Source organism: Cavia porcellus, unplaced genomic scaffold, assembly GCF_034190915.1.
Source record: "Cavia porcellus strain 051 isolate PalLab524CR breed Dunkin Hartley unplaced genomic scaffold, mCavPor4.1 scaffold_14, whole genome shotgun sequence".
Taxonomy (NCBI): Eukaryota; Metazoa; Chordata; class Mammalia; order Rodentia; family Caviidae; genus Cavia; species Cavia porcellus.
In genome coordinates this window covers 2905786-2918189 of record NW_026947497.1, presented here as the reverse complement: position 1 = coordinate 2918189, position 12404 = coordinate 2905786, and the positions used below count along the sequence as shown (strand labels likewise).

Sequence of the window (12404 nt, the reverse complement as noted above, 5' to 3'; positions counted from 1 at the left end):
CAGTGACCTCAGGAGCTTGTCATGGGCTTGATTGGAGACCAACAGCTCCTTCTATGCAGCACATCCTGGCCTTGGAACCAGGGCTATGTGGATCTCTGGTTGGCATCAATCTTGACCAGGGCAACAGAGGAAGAATTTGTGACAATGAGCCCTGATTTGGCTACTAATTCTCACTTTCAGAGTCACCTGGAGAGCTTTGAAAAATCTATGCCTAGGATATAACAAGCCATTTATTTGTGTATCTAAAAGTAAGAATTTTTTTTTAAAAAATCTCCTCACAGTCTCTAATGGTCCTTAGTAATTTGTCAAAGGAGAAAGACGTTTGTAGCTGCTCTATATCTCACCTCTGGAAGGACAGCACTTCAGAGAACAGACATTAGGCCTTGGTGCCACAACCATCTTTTACTCTAGGTATTGAGCTTTTAAAATTAATTTAGGCTTTGGTCACAAAGAACTGACTTGTGATTTGGCATCAGTAGTAAGTGGGCAGTGCAGGTCTTTCCTGTTTACTGTGGTAAATTAAATTCAGGGCCCCTGTAAGGGGTAACCTCTGTGTCCTTCCTTGATTTCCAGGGTCTCCCCATTTGCTGATTCCGTAGTTGGTGGTTGGTCCTGCAGGTCTGGAGATTTAGGATCCTTTCAGACCCAACGTGTGTGAGTGAGCAGGTAGCAAAATTCGGGCCTTTATTAGGGAGTTTTCTGTGTTGTAGGATTCAACTAGGGGACTTCAGAATGAAATTTATACTGATCCAATGCTAATAAAGTCACTTATGTGGTCTTCAGGGTTGTACTGTAACTTTAAGAATTGAATTTGATTAAGAAATCAATGTGTGAACTGGCTTTAAAGGTATTTCAGTCTCATCCTCAGGACATCAGGGTAGCTGCAGGGGGAGAATGAAAAGAAGAAGGACAGAGGGCTGAATTATACGGAAAGAAGGGAGAGATCTGGGGGCAGAAAAGCTGAGACCCAGCAGGCAGTTTCTTCCAGCTGGAAAGGGAGAGGGCACATGAGAGAGGCACCTGCCAGGACTGAGGGGGGCGGAGGAGATGTGCTCACTTGGTGACGGGGCGGGGCCGCTGCAGGGGTCACACTGTGCCATCACCCGGGCTGTGACAGCTCATGGAAGGTGGGGAGGTGAGGCTCGGGCACTTTGGGAGGGGCTTCTGTGGGGAGCACGCTTGAAGGGGCCCTCTCAAGGCTTTGGATAAAATTTATAAAGGGAGCGACTGAACCAGGCACAGAGGTATGCATCTGGCATCCTGGCACTGTGGTAAGTTGAGGCAAGAGGGTGCCAAATTTCAGTCCAGCTTGGGTAACTTACCAACTCAGTGAGACTTTGTCTCGAAAAGTCAAAAAGGCTGGGAATGTTCCTCAGGGTGAAGGCCTTGGGTTCAATGCCCAGTACAACAATAGCAATAATAATCACAAAAGTAAAAAGGAATGCCAGGAAGTGCCCCTTCAAGATTAAGTGGCTCCGCTGAGTGACGATAGGACAGCTGGACACCTTGCGGAAAAACGTGGAGAGAGGCCCTGAACTCCTGATGGGCCCGTGCAGCAGGTCAGGGTGACCTGAGTGGCACCATGCCTTTGCTCTGGGGCAGAGTAGAGCCTCAGATTCCTGGTGAGCAGTGACCTGGCCACAGCCCCTGTCCTGGGCATTGCAGGTACCATTTCCGATCCTAGGCTCCTATCCACCAGATGCAGTGACATCTACCATCTCTGACAGCTGCAGATGCCTGGGGAGTCACCCAAGTCCCCTCTGTAGAAAGATGGAATCCCCTACCCCATGCATACACCCTGAGCTGGGCACAAATGGCCTTTTTTGTGGTACCCGGCAGCCGTCACAAGGACTGGGGTTGTGGTGAGATTATTGGACAGAAAATGCAGACTTGTGCAGGAATGATTGTTGGTTTTGGTCTAAAGGATTAGCTGATTTTGATTTCTTAGGGAATGGGGCTAGTATTAAAATGATTTTACAGGGCCTTCTGTTAGAATATTTTAAAGAGTGAGATTCCCAAGAGGAATGTGATATTGAAATCATTTAACCTCAGACTAGCTGAAAAACTTCCATTAATGTCAATGGGAAAAGATCCACGGCTGAGCTATTGAAAGACCCTCTATCCTAACTGCTACCTGCACAGCGTAGCCTCTCCTAGAGAAAATGAAACTTAATTCCGGAATTTGATTTCTTTGCAACTTTAACAATGGGTAGTTTTTACAGTGCTCAAATTTTAATGCTGCAGATACTTTTTAAAGCATCTGTTGAGACTCACTGTGTAACTCTGGTGAGCTATTTTTAGCTTCAGAATTTTCTTGGGGGATGGGAGTTTCGTCTGTTTGGGAGCAGCTCACATTTCCCTTTTTGCTCCCCTTCTTCCTATGTCTCCCATTATTTCCGACTCAGTAGGAGCTCTATCTCCCGAGTCTCTTAAATGTGTTGTGATTTTCTTTGCTTGAGCATTTGTCAGCTCCCACAAACCTGCAAGTGTGAGTTCCTGGGGCTGCTCAGATAGCATCGAAGTAGTTTGTCTGGAATGGATTGCACAATAGGTTAAAACAGAGATTTTCCTGCTCAGGCATAATGTGTCAGAGGAAAGAAAGGAAAGAACCAAACCTCCTCAGCTCTGGAAAGCACTGAGCTCCCCACACCACAGGATCGGGGACCAGAAGCCATCAGTGGGCCTCAGCCTTCAGGGAGTGCAGACTTACAGGCTGCCGGCAGACGGACCCTTTGGCATCCCTGACTGTTTCTCCTGCGTCTTTGGCTTTTTCTTCTCAAGGCTACCAAGACATCAAGACCCCACTTTTAACTGGCAGATTACCTCACTAGGGAGCCAGGCCAGACTCTAACCAGGGCTCATTCTGGTGGCTTATTCTCAGGAAGATTTGGCAGGAAGACCTGTCAGGAATATGTTCCCATGTGGTCATCTTAGAAATCCTTCCCCAGTGTAATACGACTATTCCCTAAAGGACCAACTTTCCCAGAATTTATGATATTTCCACTTAATGTCAACTGATTTAATTAGTTTTCTCATTGCTGAGGTGAAATACCTAGCAACCAAAGTTAAAGGTTTATTTCAATTTGCAGTTTGTAGAGGTTTCAATCTATAGTTGGCTAGCTCCAAGGTGGGGCGCCATGGCAGAGGGGCACTGCAGAGGAGCAACAGTCCATGGCAGGGCAGGCAGCAGGCAGCAGGCAGCCCGGTTTGTTTATACAGGCTTCAAGCCTGTTGATTGGAGCTTCCCATTATCCACACTGAGACTTATGCTAATACAATCAGTGAACTAATTTAGTACCACACACTTTAATCCTAGTATCAAATGCCCTAGATCCAGGTAGCTCTGAAAAGTTCCATCTATGAGTACCTGAGAATTTGGCAGGGGGACGTCCAGATACAAGCCACAACATTAGCCTTTAAAATATGTTTGTGATTGAAAGACTGATTGAACTAAAAATTAAAACAATTTAAATTTATTCAAGGATCTATTTCCCTTTAAGAAAATAAGGTTGTTTAAACTGCTTAATATGAATCTAGCTGTCTTGTAAATATCTCGATCTGTAGATACATAGATCTGTATAGATAGTGATTATACATCTGTTTACAAAATGTCAGGTAACATTAAGCTTTTGTACATTTCCTAATATCCAGTTAGTCAACAAATATTTATGAAATACCAACTAATTGCCAGATACTGTACTAGGTCACAACACCATAGCATGAATGAAGTACACTAGGATGCCACATATTTTATAGCTTATAGTTTGGTGAAATGCAGTGTCTACTAAATTAACAACAGGGCCACTGATGTAACAAGACAGTAGACAGCATTACCGACCTCACACGGAACTTCAGCAGGGAGCACCGTGGCCAGGGCTGCAGCACTACCACAGGGTCCTGACGAGGCTTCGGTTTCATTTCTCTCACTTGTTTTCTCGGGACTGTTCACTCTTTGGTCTGCAGAAACGCTGACCTCAAGGTAGGTTTCAGAATCTAGAAGACATTTGGTGAATACAGATTGCAATACATTATTTCCACCACTAATCTAAAGACTAACTGCTGACCAGAAAGTTTTATAAACAGAAAGATGACCAGACAGACCTTAACACATCTGTAACAATTAAGATAGCTGTAATAAGCATATGTTAATAGCTAAGATGCTGTCTCTTAATCTCACTAGCATTATAACCTTTATGACTAAAGTACCTCAGCTGTTATATGTCTAGCTATTATCAAGTATTTTAAGATAATTCCGATCACCACTTATATTTTGTTCTTAAAATTTTTTTCATTAGTACGTGTTTGCCATACAAAATGATCATATTCATCATGGAGAACTTGTACCTGTACATAATATATCTTAATTCTCTTTTCCATTCCCCTCCCCTTCCTTCCTTCAACCTCTCTTTCCCTCTATTTGCAAAACTTTGTTTCCATTCTTTCCTTCCACTTCCTTTTGCTAATCTCTTTTCCCTGTCCTCCCTTGCTCCTCCTCCACCTCATTCCCCTTCCCATTTGAGCAAGTTCTTCCTACTTTCCCAAATCTGTCCTCTACTTTGCTCCTTACTTACCAGCATCGTATCACGTGATCTACGCATATCCATGTTTATAGCAGTGCAGTTTAAAATAGCTAAGCCTATTAGCTGTTAGCTACTGGAAAAAGCCTGGATGCCCGTCAACAGATGAACACATGAACATGTGTTCCTCGCACACAGTGGAGTACAGTTTTGTCATCTTCAAAAGGATAAACCTGAGACATTTTTAGGTAAAAGGATGCATGTCAACAGCATAATTTTAAATGAAGTAAGTCAGACACGTAAGTTTAAATACTGCATTGTTTCTCTTGTGTGACAAATCCCAAGGATAGATAAGGAGTAAAATGAAGGATAGATATTGGGACGCAAAAAGAATTTGTATATTTTCTTTTAATATTGAAATAATCTGCAACACATTAGGCTACTTTTCTCTATGATAGCCATAAATAAAAGCTATCCTACATTTTACTTTTTAGCTTCTTTTTTGTTAGTATGTGTGTGTGATATACAGTAGTTGCCTTTGCCTCAGGGAGTCGGCATGTAGACGGATCGCCTCTTGGTCACTCTTGGTCACTCTCACTTCCCTCTAAGCCCTCCCTCACCTCCCCATCCCAGATCTCCTTTCTAAGTGAGAAAAGTTTGCCTAAGGATTATGATTGCATTTCACATATACTTCTAAGTTTTGTAAGAATAACTATGGAACAAAGTAGTATCTCTATGAAATACTAGTTCAATAGCAAAAGTATTAGTTTAATATTAGTTTACTAACTTCTAGGTAGAGTCACTGATATCCCATCACTATACAGAATAATAAAATATCCCTGACACTACACAGCAAGAGAACTGTAGTGATTTCATGTTTGCTTGAATGCTTCCTCAACTCAGGTAACACCAGCCTAAATCCTATCGTCTTTCTAAAGCTCCTTTACTCAGATACCCCATGGTTCTCCTGATGTTTGTATTCACAAGCAGAAACCCAGGTGGCTCAGGTGCAGGTCTGTCCCCAGCAGCCTTTGGCTGAAGGGCACTGAAAGGACAAGAGAAAGAAGAGCCCAGACGATGCAGCCAGAGAGCTGGAACATGGGTATCCTTACACCTAGATGAGGGGTGGCACTCATCTCCGTGGGTCAGAGAAGCAGAATGAGGGCAGGTATGGCAGGGGAAGAGCCCTTCCTGGCACGCATGGTGCCCTAGGCTCTCATCCCAGCACTAGAAAAACAAAACAACATAGACAAAGCAGCCACAGAGGGCAAGAGGAGATGAATGCTCACAAGGCCTGCCCACAGGCCAGTTGCTTCTAAAGAGAGGTCTGTCGTTGGTGACGGTGGGTTTTGTTTTTGTTTTTTTGCTTAGTTTCTGTCTTATGAAATGTGCAAAGTTAAAGCACAAAACACCTATGATTCCCAGATTTCTGAGTTTCGAAAGAGATGAGAATCAGCCTTTATTTCTCTGTGAATTTAAAGCAGTTTGATGAGCAGTCTCTTGTCTCTGTCTCTGTTTCTGTTTCTTTCTCTGTCTCTTCACCTTACATGCACAAAAAAGTGAGTGACTGCATATTATTAGTTCAACCTCTTTGCGGATTGATAAAGAACAAGGAAATTGATTTTATTTAATATACTTTTGTTGGAGATCACTATGAATCACCTCTGAGCAGGATTTAAAATTAACTAATTGGCTTTCTATGTTTATCTGTGAGTCTGTCCTAGGCCTTGGCCCCTTTCCTGGTGAAGGCAGCTGATTCATAGTAAGTGAACCTCTATGAATCACTGGTCCTGGCTGAGGTCTGTAGTGACCTATGATGCCAGAGATACCTCAAAGGGCAAGATAAGGCCACAGCTGAGGACACCTGGCTCAAACATCAATTAAGTAGATAGAGACTACAGCTGCAGGCATCTCACTTCTGCAGCCTCACTCCTACCATAAACATCATGGAGACAAGATGGTTCTCCTAAATTGGCGAAATTTACTACCTGGAGAAGTCTTTGAAGGGACTCCCACGGTCCTGCTCATTTCCCACATTTTCCTCAGTTTCCTCGCTCTTTGTTTGGACCCAGTAAATACGGGTGGTCCAGAGACGTCTTTGTCTTAGTCTTCACAACCTTGAACTTGGCTAAAGGGTTTTGACCCTCCTGGAGCCCCCAAATGATACCACTTGTCTCATTTATTTAAGCCTTCACTGTACACTCATTTGGGAGATTGGGGGTATAGATCAGCACCTGATATGCTTTGAAGCAAAGAGGGTTCAGTAATTCTCCCATGGCACTATCTAAGGTTTTCTGCTAATTCTTCTGCAATGTAGGTTAGGAAGAGCTGCTCCTCTCCCGCTGGGGACATAATTATGAATGCATGCAAAGGTTTATTTCTATGAAAGTGCAGAAAAACACTGTTTATAATTCAGAAAATTAGAAGCAATCTAAGCAATAATGGAAGTATGATAAAAGATGTCAATAATAAAAATTCCATCACAGATTATTTAACAAGTTTATAACACAGCTGAATGATAACCAAGTTACAAAATTATCAGTTTAATAGGTCCCTGTTTCAATATAAACATGCGTATATAGAACTATTTGGAAGAAATTAAAGACATATTCTTAAATGAGAATAGATCAGTCATGTGTATACCCAAAATACCAAGAGTGATTATTTTTAGTAGATGGATTATGGGTAATTTTATCATATGTGCATATGAAATATCAATAATATCTAATCCTGTGGTACATGTGATTTATGTATCCTTATTTTTCTAAAAAGAAACTGTATTTTACAGAGAAAACTATGTTTACTTACTTGAAGGAGAGGAATGAATTGATTAATAGTGAAGATTAAACCCAGCTATCTATTCCCTTCTACCACATGTAATTGGCACCCATAACACAGGCCATGAACTAAGAGAATCAGTAACCACACTGCCACAAAGTAGCCTCTGGGACAACAATTTAAGCAATCCTAAAGGGTGATATCTGAAATAAAGGCAATGCTTATCTTTTAAACTGCATATACTATTAGGGAAAAAATTACCTAAAGGCAAGATAGTTTTATATCATTTTCCCTAACCAACATAATTATATTGTAAACTTAATAAAATAGCAAAACATAAAATAGTAAAGTGCTAGAAAATGAATTTTCTTTTATGAATTAAAGAAAACTGTTTTTTTTTAATTTTTGAAGCTTTGCTTTTGCCTCCAAACAGAAATGTTTTAATATTATTTTTCCCAAAGTATAATTTTCAGTTTAACTTTTTATGTTTTGTGCTTAATTCTTTACCAATTCATGAATTCTGTATTGAAATAAAGACAGATACTTCTGATAACTGGCAAAAATTGAGTGAATATTCGGAAAACTATAATCTACTTAATCATATTTGAGCTCTCTTACCATGGTGATTCATGTGAAAACAGAAGTTATTCTCCAATGTCTCATCAGTTAAAAACTGAGAATAGTTAATAGGAAAACAAACAAACAAACAAACAAACAAAATCCTCAATCTTCTTTATGAAAGATTTTGGAAGAGGAAATAAAACAGAAGCAGCACCTTAACTAGAGAAATATGCCTACTGCTGGAGAAGAAACCACCTATTTTTATGTGATGTTGGGAAAATACCAGGCAGAATGAGCCTCAGTTCCCGCAGTCCTCCTGTGCACCAGATAGTGTTGCCTCTGTTGAATTGTTCTGGTTACAGATGGTCCCCAACTCATGATTGTTTTATTTAGAATTGTTAACTTTATATAATGGTATAAAAATGAAGTATATTCCATAGAAACCGTACTTTGAATTTTTAGATTTTTCCTGGGTTAGCCTTACTCCGTGGAATGCTCCCTCCAGCCAAAGATCAACTAACAAGTACTAAGTGGGATGGGCTGTGTGGTCAGTGCATTTTGTACAAAATGTCTTCATCATGCTATGAGAAAAGAGGCTTTGCAATAAGCTCATTTGTAGCTGATCCTAGGGCTCTGATTGCCGTCAGGGTAGACTAGGCTATGGGTTCAGTAGGTCGAGTATACTAAGTGCATTGTCAATTTAGGATGTTTTCAACTCATGTGTCTGTGAGAATGTAAACCCATCCCAAGCCAAGGAACAATCCATTATGGAAATTATATATTTTATGTGCAGATCTAGGGTAGACACTCAGTGTTAGCTCTAAGGAAATACATCTGCACTTCAGTCAGGATAGCCCTAAAAACAGGAACTGAAAAAATAAAGGAAGTCAGTATAGCTTAGCAAGTTCTAAGCACGTCCCTGCCAACGTAATTTTACTTTTAGCTTTTCTGGTGAGCTGCTAAAGTGGCACAGTATTGGCAGTACCCATGCTCTCGGTGGCCAGGATCTCTTGAAGCTAGATACATGCACGCGAAGCACTGAGCTAAAGGAATCAAAAAGCCAGTTAGTGAAGCAAGCCTGATTAGTTTGGGCTAAGTAGTTTAGCTTAATTCCTCTGAGGAAGGTCAACACACATCAGGGGCAATCAGCAGCTTGTCCACAAGAAATATAATTAATATCTTTTGAATAACATTTGAAACAAAAATTGAATATCAAATTGCTCTCACTATGAAAAACACTGTAGTGTAATATTCATTCTGGTTGCTACTTGTTTTGAAATTGGGGCTACAGAAGAGGTTTGTATATGTACTGATTGTTCCAGTTCTGAGTGTTAAATTATCCACAGAGCATGAAACTCATAGAGTGATGACTTTTCTATTGGTTATCTTATAAAAGATTTCACTTTACAATACCTCTGGCATAATAAGACACACTCAAACTAAACATTCTGCAATTTAAGATTATTGTTTATTCTCTATTTAAACTAAGAAAAGTCCAAACTGCTCTGAATACAGCTTGAGCATGTTTACATATGATGTTGTGTAATGTATGCTCACTTATACTAGCTGAATAAAGAGCAGATGCTAATAGATAGATAGATACAAGTGATGCATGTATATATTTGTATAAGTTTACATGCATAGGCAGGACATCACACATAATATGTACTATGTATCATGATAAGGACAATTTACTGTTAGGCTAAGGAGTAATTTTTTTTCTGAAAGGTGGGAATAATGGTCAACTTAAAATCTTTCTTTCATTCCTTTCAGTATTACATTACATTAACCTTTCAACAATCCATTAATGTTACATTTCCAAAAATATAAAATCATCAAGAATTATTCCCTTTCATTGTATGATAGGACAGCAGTAATTCCATTTGTCAGAAGTAAATTTATTTATTTTCACATAAGCAATATTCAGTATATAACATTTAAAACATACAAAAAAGAAAAAACTTAAATCCCTTAACATTCTATCTCCTAGAGAGAAGGATTTTCATTTCAGTTATTTGTCTCTAGTCTACTCAGAGCATACAAATGCACTTTTTTTTGAAAGCTGAAACTAAATGTGGCAATATTATAGAATCTTACAATATTAGGTGCAATGATAAAATTTGTATTTTAGGGGCTCTGCTGTTTATCAAGATTCTCATGCACAGTGGGTTTTATTCTGAACACACACAAAACTATAATCCTTTTCAATGCTGGATTATTGAATTTCTGTCAACCATTTTAAACCATTAGTTGATTTTTTTAAATGCTGTGAGTCAAAATTTGTTCCTCTTCCATGAATTATTCAAATAAAAGCTTTTCTTCCTTTTCTAGCACTTTTCAAAATGTGAAGAGAATACAGATTTATATTCATCAGAATTTTTTAAAAAGAGCAGATACAATTCACCTAGGAATAAGGTGACAGACCAAAAATGAAATTCAACAGGAAAATCTTAAATTGTCCAAAGTAAAGAACTAATGAGTCTTTTCTGTCCTGATATAGAAAATAAAACTTCTATATTGCTTAGAAAGCCATTTACTTTCTTGCTAATGAGTTTTAAATAGCTTATAGGGTAATCAGAAAGATAGGTAGTTAGTTTATGGAGTAATTGCATGGAGGGTATGTATGTGTATGTGTATATGTATATTATATATATATATGAATGTATATATATACACCAAATTTACGTTATGTAATTGCAAATATTTTTGCATATTTATGCAATGTAAATTATATATTTATACAAATTATATGTGTCTTCATATCCTAAAAACATAAATAAAATAGTTAATATATAAATTATATACAGTGCATCTTTACATTCTAAGGATATCAGTACATATAAACACACATATTTATTAAATATATAGACATATTTTACTATATAAATATATGACACATGTGTGCCATTTAGAATATGTGTGATTTCCATCTCTCTGTCTCTATCTATCTATCTGTCTGTCTGTCTGTCTGTCTGTCTATCTATCTGTCTATCTATCTTAAGCCCTAATTACAAACATCCCCAGCACATGCGTGTTAAGGTGAAGACATGAAGGCCTGCAGCTTGGCCTCCTCACAAGTGTTCCTCAGATTGTAAGTGATGAAGAAGAGAGAGACTATCTAGACATTGGAACTGTGGTCTCTTAGTTCCTTTCTCCAATCTCTGTGAAATTGGGGAGTCAACTACCTTATACATTGCTGAACACGATCGATACTCAATATTTATTTGTAAAATGACAGAACAATTCTTTTCTAATATGAAGTATGTCAAGGAGAGGAAGTTGGATGAAGTGGACCAGGTTGGAAAAGCACCAAACCCTTTTGAAACTGCCTGACTTCACTGACATGCGGCTCTGGGAATGGACCGAGACCTTGGTGTCTCCTCCTTTCCTGCACTGCCTTCAGGGTGCTGCAGATCTGCATACACCACCGTGCACACTCACGGGACGGTCTCCAGGAGACACGAGGGGTTTGTTCAGGGAAGGGAGAGCAAGGCGTGGATTCCAGCACCCACCTGGACTCACAGGCAGTGGTGGGCACAGAAAGGGAGAGGCGGAAAGACACTAGGAGGATATGAGCAAGGTCCTAGAGCCACAGAGCCTAGAGCCTAGGAAAAACCTCATGACGATATCCTCTGCAAAGCCTACTTGTTAGCACCTCTGGCCCTCTCTTCCTGTCTCTCTCTGCTTCCCAGTGACTGTGAGTGAGCATGAGGTACCCATTCTTCACCCTGCTGTGCGCTTCTCCCATGATGTTCTTGCCTTGGAGCCAACTCCCTATGGACTTGAAAGAATGAGCCCAAACAAACCTAAACCCCTGCTCTTTGGGTAGGTCAGCTCTTTTGTCCCTGCAGTGGAAATGAACACATATTAACAGGCCTAACATTCTGCCAACCCTGGGTGGTAGCAATAATATTATCCTCATGGTATAGATTAACTCATTTATTCTTTTCACAGACATGTATCATCTATCCTGTATCAAACACTATCCAACACCCTGCACATTGGGCAGTGGGTCTTTTTTTCTAGGCTTTATAATCAAATGGAGAGGATGGGTGTGCAGGAAAGCAAACTGCTCATGAGTAAAAAAAAGAGTGTAGCAAAAGCTTGCAAGTGCCGGGATGAAAGTTAAAGCCAGTGACGCCGTTTGAGCTGCGGCTTGAGGAGGGTGTTGCTGTTGAGGAGAGTGAGCAGCAAATAAGCTCTTGCAGGACCACACAGCTGGTATTGCTGGTGCCACAAGAGGACCCGGTTAGTCACACTCAAGAGGACCTGCTCTCTGTGTCCCTGTCCCTGATACAAAGTGACACCCAAGCATACAACAGTCAATTTATCACAGAAATAACCGAGTCCCAAAGACATAAACATCTTAGGCTGTTAATTACAGCATATGGCCTGAACTGCCAGAGAAAATGCCTAAAGCATTAATTATTACCATAGCATGAAATTATATCCTGTTTGACATTTAATTGATGTTCTAGTTAGGATTGCTAATTTACATAGAAATGGCAGTTTGTATGTGAGTATAGTTATTAGGTTACGAAACGTTTT

The 12404-nt window shown here is 39.9% G+C and overlaps 1 protein-coding gene across 1 annotated transcript in view; it reads right to left on the bottom strand.

Moving 5' to 3' along the window:
* Bank1 (B cell scaffold protein with ankyrin repeats 1) overlaps positions 1-12404 on the bottom strand; it is a 238636-nt gene that overhangs the window by 171715 nt on the left and 54517 nt on the right. The window contains exon 3 of the mRNA XM_063260550.1: positions 3839-3993. Within this exon, the coding sequence (XP_063116620.1) occupies positions 3839-3993 (155 nt within the window). The remainder of the gene's footprint in view (positions 1-3838; positions 3994-12404) is intronic.